The 18040-nt window shown below is 41.1% G+C and overlaps 1 protein-coding gene across 5 annotated transcripts in view; it reads right to left on the reverse strand.

The window, feature by feature from the left end:
- abca2 (ATP-binding cassette, sub-family A (ABC1), member 2) overlaps positions 1-18040 on the reverse strand; it is an 87779-nt gene that overhangs the window by 67113 nt on the left and 2626 nt on the right. For 3 of the 5 annotated variants that reach the window (XM_041999435.1, XM_041999434.1, XM_041999433.1), the window contains exons 2-5: positions 7098-7191; positions 6942-6944; positions 2410-2521; positions 68-231 (exon numbers count right to left, since the gene is read on the reverse strand). In XM_041999435.1, coding sequence (XP_041855369.1) covers positions 68-231; positions 2410-2521; positions 6942-6944; positions 7098-7191 — 373 coding nt within the window. The remainder of the gene's footprint in view (positions 1-67; positions 232-2409; positions 2522-6941; positions 6945-7097; positions 7192-18040) is intronic. The other 2 variants (XM_041999437.1, XM_041999436.1) reach the window with 1 other exon arrangement.

Here is an 18040-nt window from a genome sequence, read left to right on the forward strand (position 1 = left end):
TTGTACAGACGAAATTCTTCACATTGTCATGACAACAGATGAGATAAAGACTGGCTGCATGTCAGACCTTGGCTCTTGTTGAAGTTGTAGTCAGGTGGTAAAGGGGTGGAGCTGAGACTCTCCAGGTGCTGTTGCAGGGTGTCCAGCTCCTGACCCAACCCAGGTCTGTCAGACATGAAGAGTCGATTCTGTTCCACCACCTCACTGAGCCGCTCCAGCAGCTGGGTCACCCTAACATGTGGACGTGAATACTTTTCAGCTCAAGAAAACAACATGGTTTCATCATTTGCAAGTTTTTCCAAAGAAAGCTTTACTTAAATCAAGCCACCAATTTAACTAAATATTTATAATTATGTATTTATAAATAAAAACTATAAAATATACTTAAGTGTTATAAAAATATTAGGGCAGGGCAAGTTATCACATCAACACAGTAATTATTTCATTGCATGTTAACTGAGTCCATTCTTTACTGACTGGAAACTCATGCAGATAAACAAGGCATGATGGGAGTACTGGACTGGGACTGATATCATCATGGCGCTCAGTGATTTAAAGCATTCAGGGTGATCTGTGTTAACATGAAGCAGTGTTGTGCTGAGGTTTCTTCCTCCTCCAGCTTCTTATCTCTGGTCTGTCCACAAGCAGCTGAAAACCCGTTCTTCATATTCTTCATTCATTTCACAGAATTACTATGGAAAGTGCTAAAAGTTCTATTTTATAGCTTTTTTGTCAGATTCTAAAATGTCATAAAATTTACTTTCCCTTCCCGATCTAGATTATGGTAAATGGTCTGTACTTATATAGCTTTACATATACGTCTTATTCACACACTGATGGCAGAAGCTGCCATGCAAGGCGCTCAACCACAACCATCAGGAGCAATTAGGGGTTCAGTGTCTGGCTCAGGGACACCTCGACATGAGCTCTGTGGGCCGGGATCAAACCGGCAACCCTTGGGCTGTAGGACTATAGCTATAGGCTATAGGACATTATAACATTTTGTCAGTTCTAGTAGGAAACTCACCTGGTGGGTGGAAATCAGGTGTTGTTCCCTCTGTGTTTAGAAGAAAGGCAGCTTCACACTCATCCTGCTGACTTGTTACCTTCTAACTAATAAATCCTGGAATTTTTATCCTTATTTTTCATTAATTTTTTACATTAATGGATAAGATTTACAAGAATTACAAAGCCATAGAACTTTCCCCCACTAACACATTGTTGGAGAGTCTATGACCTCCTTCAGCTCTGACTCCAGTGGGATTCACTGTGGCATCATCCCAATAAGCTTCTACAATGTCACATCCAGAGTTGCCTTCATTTCTCTCCAAGATCTTGTATTGATGATGGGAGAGTCCAGCCTCTGAAACTAGACCTGACCAACTGCAGCAACCCCAGGTCATAGACTGCCCCCAAAGGCTTATACAGTAGGCTCTATCACTTTATCTGCAACTCTTCATACCCTGATGCTCCATCAGTCTGGATCTGGGTAAATCTGGACTAATCAGACCAGAAGGTCATGTGGACTCCTCCAGAGTTATATCTTTATAGCAAACTGGTTTTCTTATGGCTGCACAGCTGTTCAGGCCCAATCCTCTGAGTTCGCTTCACATTGCTCATGTGGAAATGTTCTTCTACTATTCAACATCGCCCTGAGTTCTGCTGGTGGTTTTTAAACATCTGGTTTCACCAAATGTTTAAGTGATCGCTGATCACCATCACTGAAGATGTTTTTCAGACTGCATTCTTTATCCTGGAAGATGATGGTTCCCCACTAACCTTCCAGTTTAAAATAATGTGTTGGACAGATCTTAACCCAGTTTCAGTGGTTTCAGCATCTCCTTACATGTTTTCTCTGCCTGATGCCAGTAATCTGACCCTTTTGAAACAGATGAACATCTTTTCCACGACCACAGGATGTGTCTCCCCACATGGTTGTTTAAGAAATGAGAATCTGCTCGGTTGGGGTTAAATAACATGATGCAGGGGAAACGTCATCATCTATGCAGGAATTATCCAGTGGGAGGCTCTAACCTGTTAAATCCAGGCGGTAACTTTGTTTTTGGGACAGAGTGTGTTTAATAACTGCTGTTAAAAAGCAGATGATCCAAGTGTTTGAAAACCAAAAGTTCCTGAACGTTGGTCATATAGTTGTACTTTACACTACTTTTAATTCATTATTGAATTATGAGCATAAGAATGTAATAAACTGAATATTTTTTTTTATTACTGCCAAGGAATAAAAATTATTGTGATTTTATTTTTAAATATGAGAAATATTTTATATTTTATATTATATTTATATTTTTTACCATTAAAAATATAATTAAAACATTTTCCTTTGTTTATTAGAAACATAACTTTAAAAAAAGTAGCAATAAATATTACTTGTTGAAAGGATGTTCTTACGTGGAGTTCTTGTACTGCAGGAAACCAAATTCATCCCTTTGTCCATCTGGACACAACGACTGCATGATAGGAATGATGCCAGCTGAGGTGAGCGGCGCTGCGCTGTAAAAAGCTGGACATGAAGGAGGACGAGGGACAAACGGGGACAAAAAGAGAAAAAGAAAGCCAGACACACACACACAGGAAAAGGTTGCAAAAGTCAGACAGGAAGGTGGCGAGGAAAAACAGAGGATGCAAATACAGAAAGAGCAGAAAGTGAGGAGTCGTTTTACTCTCAAAGGAAGTCAAATCAGAGGGAAAGCTGCTGTGGAAAAGAAGGATTATGTTAGGTGGACCATCTGAAGATGAGTAGAGCTAGAAATATAATACAGTTAAAGCAACAGAATGAATTCATTTAGCCAATTTATTAATCACAAATAATAATTACGAGTTAACTCCTTTAATAAAGACAGAAAATCTGATCTGCGACTTAAAGTTAGAAGAAGAAGAAAAAAGAAGAATTTAAAATGGAGGACTGAAGTTAAAAAGCAATGAGTGATTCTGCTCCAGGAAACTCATCCCCAGAAAAAGTTTAGGTACATGGACCAGACTGAAAGAGACCTTTTCATCAGATAACAAGAGCTGAGGATGTATCTGGTGGCAGCAGCTGATCCTACAGGGAGGGACCACCACAGATACGAAGTTTCACACCTTAAATTTCATCAAGTATAAAAAGCAAACTGCCCTCTGACATAAATAAGTGGTGAATACATAACCTTCAGATTTGTTTATTTAGCTGTTCTTTAATCCATCCCCACATTAAAGGGAAGAGGGGGTCTTTGTTTAAGTACAAAGAAAAAGTTGTTTCTTTTACTTCACACCAGTGTTAACACGCAAAACAGATTTTCTGTCATGTTTTCATTTCTTTGGAGCTCATAGATGAAGATGTTATGTGTTGTTAAATAACTGGAATATGCAGGTATTTCAGGTTAAGCCTAGAACAAGGAGCAGATTTACTATCCTGAGCCAAGTAGCACGTGATCTCTGTGGACTGCTTCTCTCAGCTGTTTGACATAACTTTACTGTAAAACCAAGGAATATTTTCCTGATAAAAATTATCTTTTTATTGAAAAAGTGTCGGACCAACCACTCTTGTAAAACTTTTACACCAGCAAACTGAAGAGATTTGGTGGATTATTTCTATGTTGTAACAATAAATCTTCTAACGTTGGAAAATCTTTATTTAATGGAGCCAAATTTGGAAGGAAACTGGATTTGTGGGATGAGAAGTGGGGTACGTGTGTTGGCTGTTTATGAGGTATGAGTGCCCCCTTAGGGCAAGAGTGTGCAGCTGCACTACTGAGCAGCAGGTGAACGGCTGGATGATGACGTTGAAACTTAAGAGCAGCGGTCAGCACATGGAGAGCAGACTCAGTATGTTGTGAGTTAGTTATATTTCTGCCTAAACAGCATCTTTCTACGGCTTTCAATGTTATTTATTTAATTTGTGTGTGTATAAATGTTCATCCTTTAACTATCTGGCTTGTTCATGCTGTTAAGCTATCTGACCTGTTATGTCCTGTGTAACTGTTAGCCTTGGATAACTTGATATAAGCTAAACAAATTAGAAAGTGAAAATGTATTTATTCTACATTAGGGACAATTATGCACAGACACACATATTCATGTGAAGTTCTAACTGTAAGAGATTCAGTAGTAATAATTCACACTTTGAATGTGATTATTTGCTGGAATTAATGTTCCTTAAATTTAGCTTTGCATTTCCGTTTTATAAGCTATGCACACTAAGCCAGCCCTGGAACCCCACACCTGTAAGCCTGTGGTTGCATTACTATGCTGTTGTGTTTACGAGTGACAGTAAAGAAAGTTAGCCAGTTTTCTGTGTTCTGACCGACACCCCATGGTCAACATCATAACCTGCTTACCAACACCTGAACAGTCTTCTGTGAATGTCACACTAATGTGGGTTATTTCCATTAAAAACTTTCCTAAAGGATGACTGTCAGTTTTTCATGGTTACAACCCACATACTCAACTCTGCTGCTCATCCCACAAACACATTTCCCTTCCAGATGTAGCAGCTCCATTCAAAAGGGAAATAAACAGACTTTCCAACATTAGAAGATTTATTGTTACAACAAAGAAATCAATGCACCAAACTCTCATTTACTGACTCTGGTTCTGCTCAGTTTGATGCAAAAGTTTTACAGAACTGGATTGTCAGTTCAGAATTTAGTAAGTGGGCAATGAGGAAATCCCTGCATGCACCAGAACGAGACCTCCATGTGTCCTTCCTTCTCATGCAGGAGAAACTGCACCTGAAGAGGAATTTATTCATTTGTTTATTTATTGAGTTTCTGAGGTTAAAACGTGTTCAAATAGGCAGCAAAACTAAAACTACACTTAGATCATAGTGCACACTGTTTCCGTCACTTTTCTTTGCAGTCATCACAGACTGTGGTTTGAGTTAGTTTTCTAGGGAATAGCTCAGATCTGAAAACTTAAATAACACAACCCCTCCACCTTCATGAAGAAGCTAGTGTTAAAACAAGTGCTGCTAAAAGCTTCGGTGTGGCAGGTACTGACCTACTTCTGAGAGTCCCAAGTTTCACCAGTCAATTAAAAATCGTGTGGCTTGGCAATCAAAATGTTCTGATTAAACCTTCTTCTGGGACTCCAAATAAATACTGCTTACACACTTTGTCCTCCAGCCCGGGATGAACACGTCAGAGCAGAAACAATCACCGATGACTTGTTTTTAGAAGTTAAAATGACGACGCAGTCGGTGGAGAGCTGCATGGTTAAAAACTTAGTAAATCCTTCAACAGGAGCAGCCACAGAGATCACTGCTTGCACAGGTGTTGATGTATTACTGCACCTGCACAGATTAACACCAAAACTGGCAAATTCTGGAGAGTGATAGTAAATCTGCCTCTTCGTTCATACACAAACACAAAATTACACAAACAGAGTGACACCTCCGCAAAAATATGATTAGCACATCTCAGTTAGGTGTTTTTATTCATACGTATGAGCTGGGATCAGTTTTCAGGGTTGTATTAAGAGATGAGGCCACTTACACACTGGTCCATTCAATATGTGGAGAGCATGCATCATGCACAGGAATAGAGAAAACCACGTCCAGTAAGAGAGAAAAAAGAAAGGACAGCAGACATGTGACAGAGATGAAGTAAAAGAACAAAGACAACACATGAAAATAAACTGGGTGCTACAACAGAGAGGGCTCCAAGGACAAACTAAAACCTGAACCGAGGACGATGGCAACTACCAAGACAGACATGAGGGCAGACCACATGTTTCTAACATCTGCAGAGCAACAAGTCTGCAAGGATAAAACTAAACTGTAGAACATCATTACTGCAGGCAAATCAATGCAAATACGGGCCGTAAAATGCAAGTTAACATGGACAGAAGTACAGAGAATGCAGTCATAACACACCCCCCCCTCCCCCCTCACAACACAACATCACAACATTTAAAAAGATACCAGAAGGATCCTTTCAGGCAATAATTTACCTTAAATCCTAAAATCTAAAGCAAATGATCATGGGGTACATTTTGTGCTGGTTTAAATGTAGATATGACACAGTTATTTTCACCATGCTGTTGGTATTAACAGGCTGGTGTAAAACTTCTCACTGGAACATAACAACACTGTTTTTAATGGTTTCATGTTGGTACGATGGTCCCACCACATCATCACCATACCTGGAGCTCATCCTTTCTTCCTGTGGTGTTTAATGTTTGTGGGCCCGTTATAATCCACTCAAATAACTTGTACTAAATTGTAATAAGCTCAAACAAATAAATTGTAATAAATTAAATTAAACAGAGATTCTGTCTGTATGCAACAGAACAACACTAGGATAAAAAGCAGCGTGATTAAATACTTAAATCCTAAATTCCTTTAGATTTTTTTCCAATGACCAAATAATTCCTTTGAGACAAGAAACTGGTGTCTGTGTTTCCAACATCCAGAAATGCATGAAGCCTGTTGCACCCTGCGGCTTGGAATAAAACGTCACGCTGAATTAAGGGTGGTTGCTAAAGCTGCTGGGCTTTGATGCTTACGCACTTCTGTGCTTTCTATGAGCTGTTTGTTCTCTGGGTGGGATGAATGTCCATCGTGTCTCTAACGCCACACAGGAGAGCAGTAGGAGTATGAAAACTGTGCCTCTGACAGTCATTATGCAAATTTCTGGGCCTGAATCTGCTCTGGAGCACCCGGGGTTTGAAGTATCACATTTCACTGTTTGGCTTCCAGTCTGGCAAAGTACAGCGACAACATCCAAATGTCTGGATGTCCCTCATCACATGAAATTACAGGATGTTGGAGCATTTTACCACATTCTGGAAAAAGATCCTGTTTTCTGAGTAGTAATAAAGGTCATTTCTGCAAATCAGTAAAAACATGTCTGATATAAACTTATAGTTTTTGGTTTCTTCATATTCTGTTCAAAATATCAAATGTGTTATAAATTAAAATCATTTTACAAGAAGCCTCTATATACACACTGTTACAGACTGTTGACATGGAAAAACTGTCCTACACATTTTATTTTACCACCCATAGCTGGTCAGATTTTCACTAGAGACGAGGGTTTCCTTTGCAACATGCATGCAGAAGTCTACATAAAGACAATCTTCCTCCTGCTTCATCTGCCTACCTTCCTTGACAGGAATCGCTGGCTTCTTCTGCCTCAGACCCAGAAGGATGAAGAAGAGGACGAGCGGGATGAAGATCTCAAAGGCCAGCACCCACTGGAGAGGAAAAATAAAGACAACTACTCAGTACACCTGTCATTAAACCTGGCCAGCTTTAGTCCAGCTCCATGGCGTTGTAACCAGGGCCGGTTCTAGGAATGCATACATGAGGGGGCAGGCATAAATTTGAAGGGGGCATTATGAGTACATACTTCAGCATTTTCTTGTTGTTGTTTTTTAAGTGTTTCTTTAACGGAACTGTGCTGTTAGTGGAGTCCAACTTCAAAGAAATGGATTGCACTTTGTCAGGCCTCTACTCTAAGACCTGTCCAGCTTGGGTGTCCCACCTGAAACCAAAGCTCCTGCTGGTATAGCTCTTAGAGTCACTGAGGCACGCAAACCCCCTGACCACAATAAGGTGGCAATCCCTCAGGGGGGGAACAGAAAATATCAATAACAAAATGAAGTAAGAAAAAAGAAAAGAATGATCCATTATCAAAGCTTTAACAACCAACAAAATAACAATTGCCCTATTGGACAGCCATTAGATGTCTAAGCATTTTGAATAAATTTGAAACTAATAACAATAAACTCAACTATCTGTGTGTTTGTTTCTGTCTGTATATAGACCATAATGATTAAAGAATCATAACTATCAAGCACAACAATAACAGAGCAAAAAATTAAACCCCCTACCAAAATAAGGCAGTGAACCTTCAGGGGGAAATAATGATAATAATAAATGAAAATGAGTAAAAACTAAATGATCCTTCATCAAAATTTTAAGAACCAACAAGGCATACATGAAGCTCTGAGCTGAACTGCTGAAAGCAGCGGGAATGTAGAGTGAAACTTTCTGTTATTTTTTTCTTCAAACTAGCATGCTGAACTAAAGGCTGGGCGGAGCTTGAGGGGTCTCATATGCGCAGCTCGTTTTCCCTCAGTCTAGTACCGAGGAGGCAGTCACATCTATGGCCCGTGCGTGATTGATCACTGCTCCTACTAACAGGCGTTTAAATAGAACAGAAACAAACCCCAGTTGACAGAATAGATGCAATAAATACGTCTGTTATTATAAGTATTTATTCAGTATCGCTACAACACATTTAACAGAGCTTTACTCTATAAGTTTTACCGCTGGAGCTCAGCAGCCGCTCTCTCTACGAGGGGGAGAAATATGACACCGCAAGATCAGGCTGTATGTCAACTCATTTGCATACTAAACACTGATTGGTTGTTTTCTGTGGTGGTGGGAAGGACTTGTTGAAGACAGTACAATGGATCCTGTGAAGCTCCGACACACAGAGTTCAGTACAGAGGGGAGAGAGCGTTTGGAGAGATTTGCCCATTTCGGCGCATTTGATTGAGGGGGCAGAATGTTTGTTTGAGGGGGCACTGCCCCCTCTTGCCCCTGCGTAAAGCCGGCCTTGGTTGTAACTCACCTCCTCCCATCATCGCCCACGGCTACATGGTGTTTTGTCATTTGGAATTAATTAATTCAGAATTAAATAATTTGGAATTAAAGTATTCTCCTTTGTGTTTACATGGAAATAGTAATTCCGAAATGAGGTTTACGTTGAAAACATGTTTAATCCCCGTTATTTAAGTCTGCTTTAGATCTGGGGGTTGGAGGGTTCTGATTGGACAGGAGGTGGATGTGACGTATTTACGTCTACCAGAATAAAACAAACTCCAGTTCCAGCTTCTTTCCCTTTCATCTACAACATGGACGACCATGTAATAAGAACCATTTTCACTCTGATTTTCATTCTAGTTTTGAAGCAGCAGCTCGACACCAGCAAACTGCTTCACGTTGGTCCGCTGAGGAGGAGAAGGGAGAGTACCGTACCGTCATGGTGACAGGACGAGGGAACGAGCATGCTCAGAGCGACCGGAATTCATTGAAAGCAGAATGAACATATATGTGTGATTGAGGAATAATTCTCTTCAGATTTAAAATCAGAATAAAACAACCACTTAATCCGGGTTAAAGTTTAATTCGGAATAGTCGTTTAATTCGGAATCAGGTGTTTTTAAGGGTATTATAAAGAGGATTTAATTTATTCTGAATTAAAGGGGAATTAAAACTCTCATGGAAACATGGCCATTAAGGCTACGTCCACACGGCACCGAAGCCGGTTCAGGTGTCAAAATGGTGGCGAAAACTAGAAGAAAGGCTTCAACATCCCCACGAAACTGCTGTAGCACATACTACAAAGCTGTGGGGGGCGCAACAATGATTAAAGACTAACACTCCAGAGCTAGAACAAGACGTAGCGCATGCACAGATAATATCTGCTTGCTCCGGCTGTCGATGGTGCAGCAGCGCAGCACTGTTGTAAAAGCAGTGCATTTTGGTGCCAAAGCTGCACACAAGCCAGGACTGTCTGAAGCACCACAACACAGCTGGTCATGGATGGCATTATTGTTGGTGTGTTTGGCGCGCGTTCATCACACTGACATCATTTTCTATAGTGGTGTGGTTAAGCTGTCCTCACAGGACCGCAGACGGTGGAGGTTTCAAACCTATCCACCTTGGTACCTGGTTTCAGACGTGATCGGTGTCATGGAGGCTAATCCCTGTTTTCGTGGGGATGAAAAGGTGGATTGCTAAAATACTTTTGCAGTTTTACTGCAGTTTGGCGTCATGGGGACGGCCCCTTCGAGGTGAGCATCAGCTCCGTGAAGAAGCATTAACTCAGGAACCCTTTGGGGCTGAAACAGCAGCTTTCTGCTTCAGATTTCTCTCAGCTGCTGTTCAGCATGCAGTGGTATTATCTGACCCCTTCCACATGAAATTTAATAACACATCACAGGACGACAAGGACATGAGGACACAGAGGACACTGTCTTTTGTCAGAAAGAGTGTGTGATGGTGAATAGAGCTCTTTAAACATTGTCCACACAGAACCATGGCGACCATAATGTCTTTTTGTGCCTGTCTTGGAGCAGACATGCAAACACACACACAAACCAAAGTGTGTGTTGATAAATGAAGGTCATGACAAACAAATGGGCCTTTTAGACGAAGACAACAGACCACTGATGGACAACAAATGCCCTCTCTCAAAAACATCCAATTACATTCAAATGATTACAACATGGAATTACAAAAGCAGAATTATAAAGGAATTAAAGTAGGGATGCACCGATATGAAAATTTTGGCCAATACCGATATTAATATTGTTGTTATGGCCGATAACCGATATTTACCGATGTCGATATATGTATTTTGTTTTAAAAGGTTTAAGATTATCAAATTCTGTACAAAGTGAAAATAAGGCAAACATTAGGGGTGTTAGCTTCCCACCATTGTTTGTGAAGTTCTGGATGGCAGTTTTTCAGATGACATATCAAATTTGTGGTGCTGAACGAGTTCACACGGCATCCTCCTCGCATTACTTCGACTTTGCAGATATTGCATACTGCTTTTCGAGTACCTTCTTTCTACACTGTAAAAATTACCACACAGCTGAAATTGCTTCTTGCTTCAGCTACATCCCACAATGTGGTGCTGCATCACTGTCACATGTCCAAACATGGCTGCATGGCCAAACCTTCCGACACACGTACACAATCAGCAATTATACGAAAATAAATATCAGCTGTTAATATCGGCCCAGTTTTGCTTATCGGACCGATACTGATATGTTAAAAAATTACTAACATCGGCTGATACCGATATTAATGCCGATATATCGTGCATCCCTAAATTAAAGAAACATACACATCTCAGATACATATGATTGAAACAACCAGCAAGAATGAAGCAGCTGGAGAGGATGGTCAGGAAAAGCCATTTAAAATGTGGGGGAGCTTCACAAGGAGAGGACTGAGGTTGACTTAGAGCAGGGGTGCCCAAGTTCGGTCCTCGAGATCTACCATCCTGCAACTTTTAGATGCAACCCTTCTCCAACACACCTGAATCAAATGACTGGCTCGTTACCAGGATTCTGCAGAGCTGAATGACATGCAGATGACATCTGATTGAAGTGTGTTGGAGAAGGGTTGCATCTAAAAGTTGCAGGATGGTAGATCTCGAGGACCGAACTTGGGCACCCCTGACTTAGAGCTTCCAGAGCCACCACACACAGACGGATCCCGGACATGGACTTCACATATCATATTCCTCTAGTCCAGCCGCTCCTGAACACAACACGTCAGAAGCGTCTTACCCAAACTAAACAAAACATGACCTGGTCTGCTGAGCAGTAGGGCTGCAACGATTAGTTGACGTTGTCGACAACAGTCAACAATAAAAAAAGTCGACAATGAATTTTACCTGTCGACTATTGTCGGCAAAAAAAAAACAAAAAAAACCCAAAAAAAATAACTACAGAGTGAGACATCGTCTTCTTTTTTTTTTTTATCTCTGCTGAGAGTTGCACATGATCAATAAAGTCCTCCAGGGGAAAAATATGGCAGCGGACCAGAGAGCAAAACGACGGCAGAGGATGTCAAAAGTCTGGGATAACTTCACGTTAAACTTACAAAATAAATTAAATACATTTTAGATTTGTAAAGCGGACCTTGTGTACCACAGAAGTACGTCTGCAATGCTCGAACATTTAAAGACGGGGCACGTCGGACTTACTTAACAACCTCATGCAAGATTTCAAAGCTGAAAGTGAAATAAGAGCCATTTAATAATCATGAGATACATAATCCGATTGGTCGACTAGTCGTTTTAATATTTGGTGACTAATCGACCATCAGAAATGTCATTAGTTGCAGCTCTACTGAGCAGTGGTCCAAAGTTCTCTGATGGAGCAAATTCTGCATCTCATGTGGAAATCCAGGTTCCAGAGTCTGGAGGAAGAACGGAGAGGCAACAATCCAAGACCCTTAAAATGCAGCGTGAAGTTTGCACAGTGGGTGGTGATGTGGGAGCCATGTCATCTGGTGCTGGTCCACTGGGCTTTATTAAGTCCAGAGTCCACACAGCGTCTACCAGGAGGTTTTAGAGCTCTTCATGCTTCCTTCAGCAGAAAAGCTTTGTGGAGATACTGACTTTATTTCCAGCAGGACTTGGCACCTGCACACACTGCCTCAAGAACCACAATCTGGTTCAATGACCAAGGATTACTGTGCTGGACTGGCCAGAAACTCTCCTGATCTGAACCTTGTAGAAAATCTATGCAGCATTACCAAGAGAAAGATGAGAAAGATGAGACACACGAGACCGAGCAATGCAGAAGAGCTGAAGGTCTGGACTCTGACACCCCCATCAACTCTTGTCCATTTATTCCATTATTCGTGTTTTATTTACTTAGTGACAGTACTTGTTTTGTTTGTTTTGTTTATTGGCTTATATTTTTGTATTTCATGCACCAAGGTTTGAGAGAACCATAATTTTAAATTTAATTTTAACTGACAATAAGCTGACTTTGTCTTTGGCGGCCGCTCAACCAGCTGAGCAAAACACCAAATTTGTTTTTTAAGTCCAAGAATAATGATCTGATATTTTAATGAATAATTCTTTAGTGCATTCTCCACTTTCCTTGCTTCACCATCTCCTGAGTCACCACAAAATCTGCAGCAGTAGCTCAGTTTGGGGACTTGATCAACTTTTTAAGTTGTATGTTGCAATATTCAGTTTTCCACAGAAGTTCTGAAAATGCTTTTTTCACTCATTTCCAGGTTGGCACTTTTCAGCAAAAGCTGTGCATTTGCTCTGGAAATGTCTTTTCATCTGCTTTGCTGCACCTGCTGGGGCAGCAGAACCAGAGACTTAAAGAAACTGGTTCTGTTCTGGGGACTGAAGTGGAGCTCCTGAAGCTGATTGTCCAGAGAAAAATGCTGCTGAACATTCAGTCAGAGGCTGCAGGAGGTCATTCCTGCAGCAGACATCAGCCTCTAAAACAAGAACTTAACTGTTAAGTAAATATTATTATTTGCTTTTAAAAAACTTCTCCAACATTTTTAGTCCCAGAGAGAAACTGCAGAGCATTTTTCATTTAATTTATTTTCATCATCCTGATCTCAGCCTTGCTAAGACAACCAAACTCCTCTCATTTTAATGAAAGTTCAACCTACATCAAAACAAAGACATTATTAATGGTGACTTTATCAGCTGATGATGCACATGTAAAACTAGTGACTGCTGGTCAAGATGTGGTCTTTTCTATTATTTCACTCGATTTCTGATTGAATAATTCTATTTGTTGAACTGAAACAGAGGTTCGTGTTCAGAAACTTTTTTTCCCTTTTCTGAACAGTTATTATTGCTCTTTAAAAAGGCAGAAGTATTTGTTAACCAGTTACTTAATAAATCAATCGAATACTTGTCTACCTAAATAACTGTTTGCTGCGGCCCTATACAGTACATGTTTTTATTTATTTAAAGATTAAATCTTTATAAAAGGCTTCTCCAGGAAACTGCTGCTCCTGGTCTGAACAGTCCAACATCTGGGACTGAAGCCATCTTTGCTGATTGCTGACAAGCCTGTTCTGCTCCATCATCAGTTCTATGGATGACTTTAATGAGGCCAAACCAAAGCAGTCTGATTATAAATCTAACAGAAACGACGCAGTTGTTAGCATTGATATGACATAAGCTTTCCAGTGCATCTTTCACGCCTCCACCTGTTTGATGTCAGCAGGTAAATATACCAAAAAAATAAATAAATAAATAAAATAAAAAAATAAAGCATCCTATTCCCACACAGGAGGGCAAAACACAAACAGGCCCTGTTGTAGCAACAGCAGCAGAGGCAGCAGGCGGACTTAAAAACCCTGCTGTCACGGGACGGATGCAGGCTTAAGCTTTTAGAAACAGCCCACCCATCCCCGACATGAAATGTCCAGCAAGCATTAGCATTTCTGATGGACATGAGCATACGCTGGAAGGGTTATAGCCTTCACAATAAGCACAGGACGGCAGCAGAGGTGACCCGGTTAGATAATAACACATAGACAGAAAAAAGCTTGAATGTCTCAGTACGTTTATGTCGTGTTTTTTTAATACACGTTCTGAAGACAGCCCGACTTTAACAGATGCAGTAATTTGTGAAAGACGCAGTCTGTTGTTATATGTACTAAATGTACTAAATGTGGGCTGAATAAAGCTTGAATCCAGAGAGGCGTCTTATCCACCCAAACAAGCCTGACAGAAACGCATCAGCTGTGGCCGGAAACCAGACTATTTCATGCCTTACAGAAAGACATTTCTTAAAGCATTTCGAAACAGGAAATGAATGATGCAGCTTTTACATGTACCTTCGTTCTAGAACAACAGTTTTTGAGTTTTATGCGAGTTTCCATGAGCAGGGGTTCTGCACTGGATGTTGATATTTCTATAAAGTAGAAATTAGTGGAGCCCGACCGATGTGGATCTTTTGAGGCCGATGCCGATTCGAATGTTTGGCAGAAAAAAATTCTGATAACCGATTAATCGGCCGATTAATTTAAAAAAAATATGAATAAAATAACTTCTATTTTATTTTAAATTTGCATTGTGCATTTTTCTTGCTATAGAGCATGCAGCAGTGCAGAGCTACCAGTGGGACTTATGAATTAATCTTTAGATTTAGACCATAGGTGTACGCTATGTATATAAGTAACATAATGAGTAAAGTTACTAGCAAAACATTATTTGTGCAGCCCTCTGATGCTCTTTAATGATAAATCACATTTGTTTCTGCTCCATTATTTTTTTGCCATGAAGTCATGACTCATATGAACCAAAATAAAAACCTTTCTCAGATGTCAAAACATGTCAGTTGTATTTTAAACACATAATAGTCACAAACAGTCTGGGACACGTGCTACTCCACAGCAACACAGTAAGTTGCTGTTACTGCTCGAGTCATGTTGTAGTATTTTGTGACAAAGTAAAACTAGGAGTGACAGAAGACAGAGAGTAATGTTCATCATAACTTTCCCCTCCTCTCCGCTTCACATCGCTCCTCCTGAAATGCGTCTCAACACCCAGCTGATGGAGTGATGAACGCTCGTTCTGTATTCTCAAATATTTTCTGTGGTTACTTACTGGCTTTGAAGCTCCATCTAGTGGACACGCGGTGCAACAACATCATTCTGACTCCCGACTGTTATATGAGAAATTAGAAATATATCGGCATTTAATAGACAAAAATTGATCGCTTATGATCATTTTGGAAAGGGCTATAATCGGTCGATTGATCTATCAGTCGGGCTCTAGAAATTATGCTAACATAACAACAGTGTACACTCAAAATGTTTTCATTTTGTTTTGCCCTTTGGTCCTGGGGGAGCAGAGCAGTTGGGGAGGGGGAGTGCAGAGCCTGAACATTAAAAAAGTTTCAATTATTTAACTATTTTCATTATTTCTCTGATTAACAAAAACAAATATAAAAAACACAACTTTTTATTAAATTTGTGAACAGATTTGATTTTCCTCAGCCAGGCTGGTCTAATGTAGAATAATATGGTCAGGACTCCAGTCCAGAACCAGTTCAGTACCAGTTTCCTCCACCTCCTCAGCCATGCTGTTGTACAACAACAGAATGTGTTTCTTTATGCCTGAAAAGTGCAGGGAAGTCTGGAAAACCAACAGTACCCTGATCCAACCCCATACCAGAACCCTGAGCCGACCCCATACCAGAACCTTGATCCGACCCCATACCAAAACCCTGATCTGACCCCATACCAGAACCCTGATCCGACCCCATTACCAGAACCCTGGGCCGACCCCATACCAAATCCCTGATCTGACCCCATACCAGAGCCCTGATCCGACCCCATACCAGAACCCTGATCCGACCCCATTACCAGAACCCTGAGCCAACCCCATACCAGAACCCTGATCTGACCCCATACCAAAACCCTGATCCGACCCCATACCAGAACCCTGATCCGACCCCATTACCAGAACTCTGAGCCGACCCCATACCAGAACCTTGATCCGACCCCATACCAAAACCCTGATCCGACCCCATACCAGAACCCTGATCCGACCGCATTACAAGAACTCTGAGCCGACCCAATACCAGAACCCTGATCCGACCCCATACCAAATCCCTGATCTGACCCCATACCAGAACCCTGATCCGACCCTGATCCAACCACATACCAGAACCCTGATCCGACCCCATACCAGAACCCTGAGCCGACCCCATACCAGAACCCTGATCTGACCCCATACCAGAACCCTGATCTGACCCTATACCAGAACCCTGATCCGACCCTGATCCGACCACATACCAGAACCCTGATCCGAACCCATACCAGAACCCTGAGCCGACCCCATACCAGAACCCTGATCAGACCCCATACCAAAACCCTGATCTGACCCTATACCAGAACCCTGATCCAACCCTGATCCGACCCCATACCAGAACCCTGATCCGACCACATACCAGAACCCTGAGCCGACCCCATACCAGAACCCTGATCCGACCCCATACCAGAACCCTGATCCGACCCCATACCAGAACCCTGATCTGACCCCATACCAGAACCCTGATCCAACCCCATACCAGGGGCCTTATTATCAAGCTTGCATATGAACAAATGTTGACTATATGTGGCATACGCCACATATTTGTGATTTATCAAAACCGAACTTGATGGGAAAACGTTCCTATCGCTACGGCAACTCTGACCCAGGCGTACACACACAATCTAAAAAACGGGAAACGGTGACACCAACGGTCCAGAATAAAATCAAGGAAATGATGTGAAATGTGAGATATTTGTACGCAATCCACTATTACCTTTCACACCACATGTTAGATATTAAAGCTGTTTGCAAAAATGAATAAAGACACACATTCCATATTAATTCTCCTAAGAGCCACGCTGGGGGAAAAAAAAAAAAAAAACAGGATTTTAAGGAAAAATGGAGATGATATTAACAAGAATCTTTAGAACAAAACTTCCATGCCATTAAATCCATCCAGCTAAATAAGGTGGCCAGTCTGCTGCCAGCATGTAGCAGTAGGCCTGTTGCGATACTAAATTTTGCTGTGCAATAAATTTTCTCAGAAATTATCGCGATAAGCGATAACATTGCACAAAGTGATAATGTTGTCATTTTGAGACCATTTTCAACTAATATAATGACAATGCCATAATAATGCAAGTACACCCTTTCAAAAATCAATAAACTTTCATTTCTAAACAACATTTTACAATAAATAGAATAGACTCTCAGTCTCATTAACAATGAATGAAAACCAAACACAACCAAAAACAATAAGTATAATAGAAAATAAAGTCTCTGTTCGGTAAACAAAACGGCCCTTCAAAAAATATATTAAACAAAATATTAAACATGGGCTCAGACAGACAACTGGTGAAACTGCCAGTTAGCACCATTGTATTTAACTAGAAAAAAATAAACTGTGCATCGTTGCTGTTTGTAAAGATGAAATATCTTCCTCATCCCTGCGTGTCAGACTGATCTATGAGCAGTGAGTGAACAACGCTGCTGCGACGCAATGCTGCGATGCAATGCTGCGACGCAATGCTGCGCTTTTCCACATGTGCCGGGACACCGGCCCCAAACTAATCTGGGAATCTTCCTGAACCTCTCACTTATCCAGCATTGCTGTTGATGTGTATTTCAGCGTAAGAAATCTGAGGTTTAGCGTGAGAGTGTAAGAAGCCACTCAAATGCGCAAGTCTCACGGCCGATGCTTGAGAGTTGTGCTGCAACATGCTGCTGTCAAGTATGACACGAGAGAGATCACTCCGCAACAAACCAGAGCGTTCAGTCGATATACTCCATAGCGAAGCCCATCGTCATACACAGCCTATGGTAAAGTAAGAGAGAAAAAAAAAATATCGCGACAGGCCTATGTAGCAGTCAGTGTGAAAAGTAGCTTTGGTCCTTCATCCCAGCAGAGCGGGACGCAGAGTGGAGGCTGGAGGTTTTAAAAGTGATGCTACGTTAATAAAAACACAAGAGGAGGATTTCCTTTT

This window comes from Melanotaenia boesemani, chromosome 11 (assembly GCF_017639745.1).
Source record: "Melanotaenia boesemani isolate fMelBoe1 chromosome 11, fMelBoe1.pri, whole genome shotgun sequence".
NCBI lineage: Eukaryota > Metazoa > Chordata > Actinopteri > Atheriniformes > Melanotaeniidae > Melanotaenia > Melanotaenia boesemani.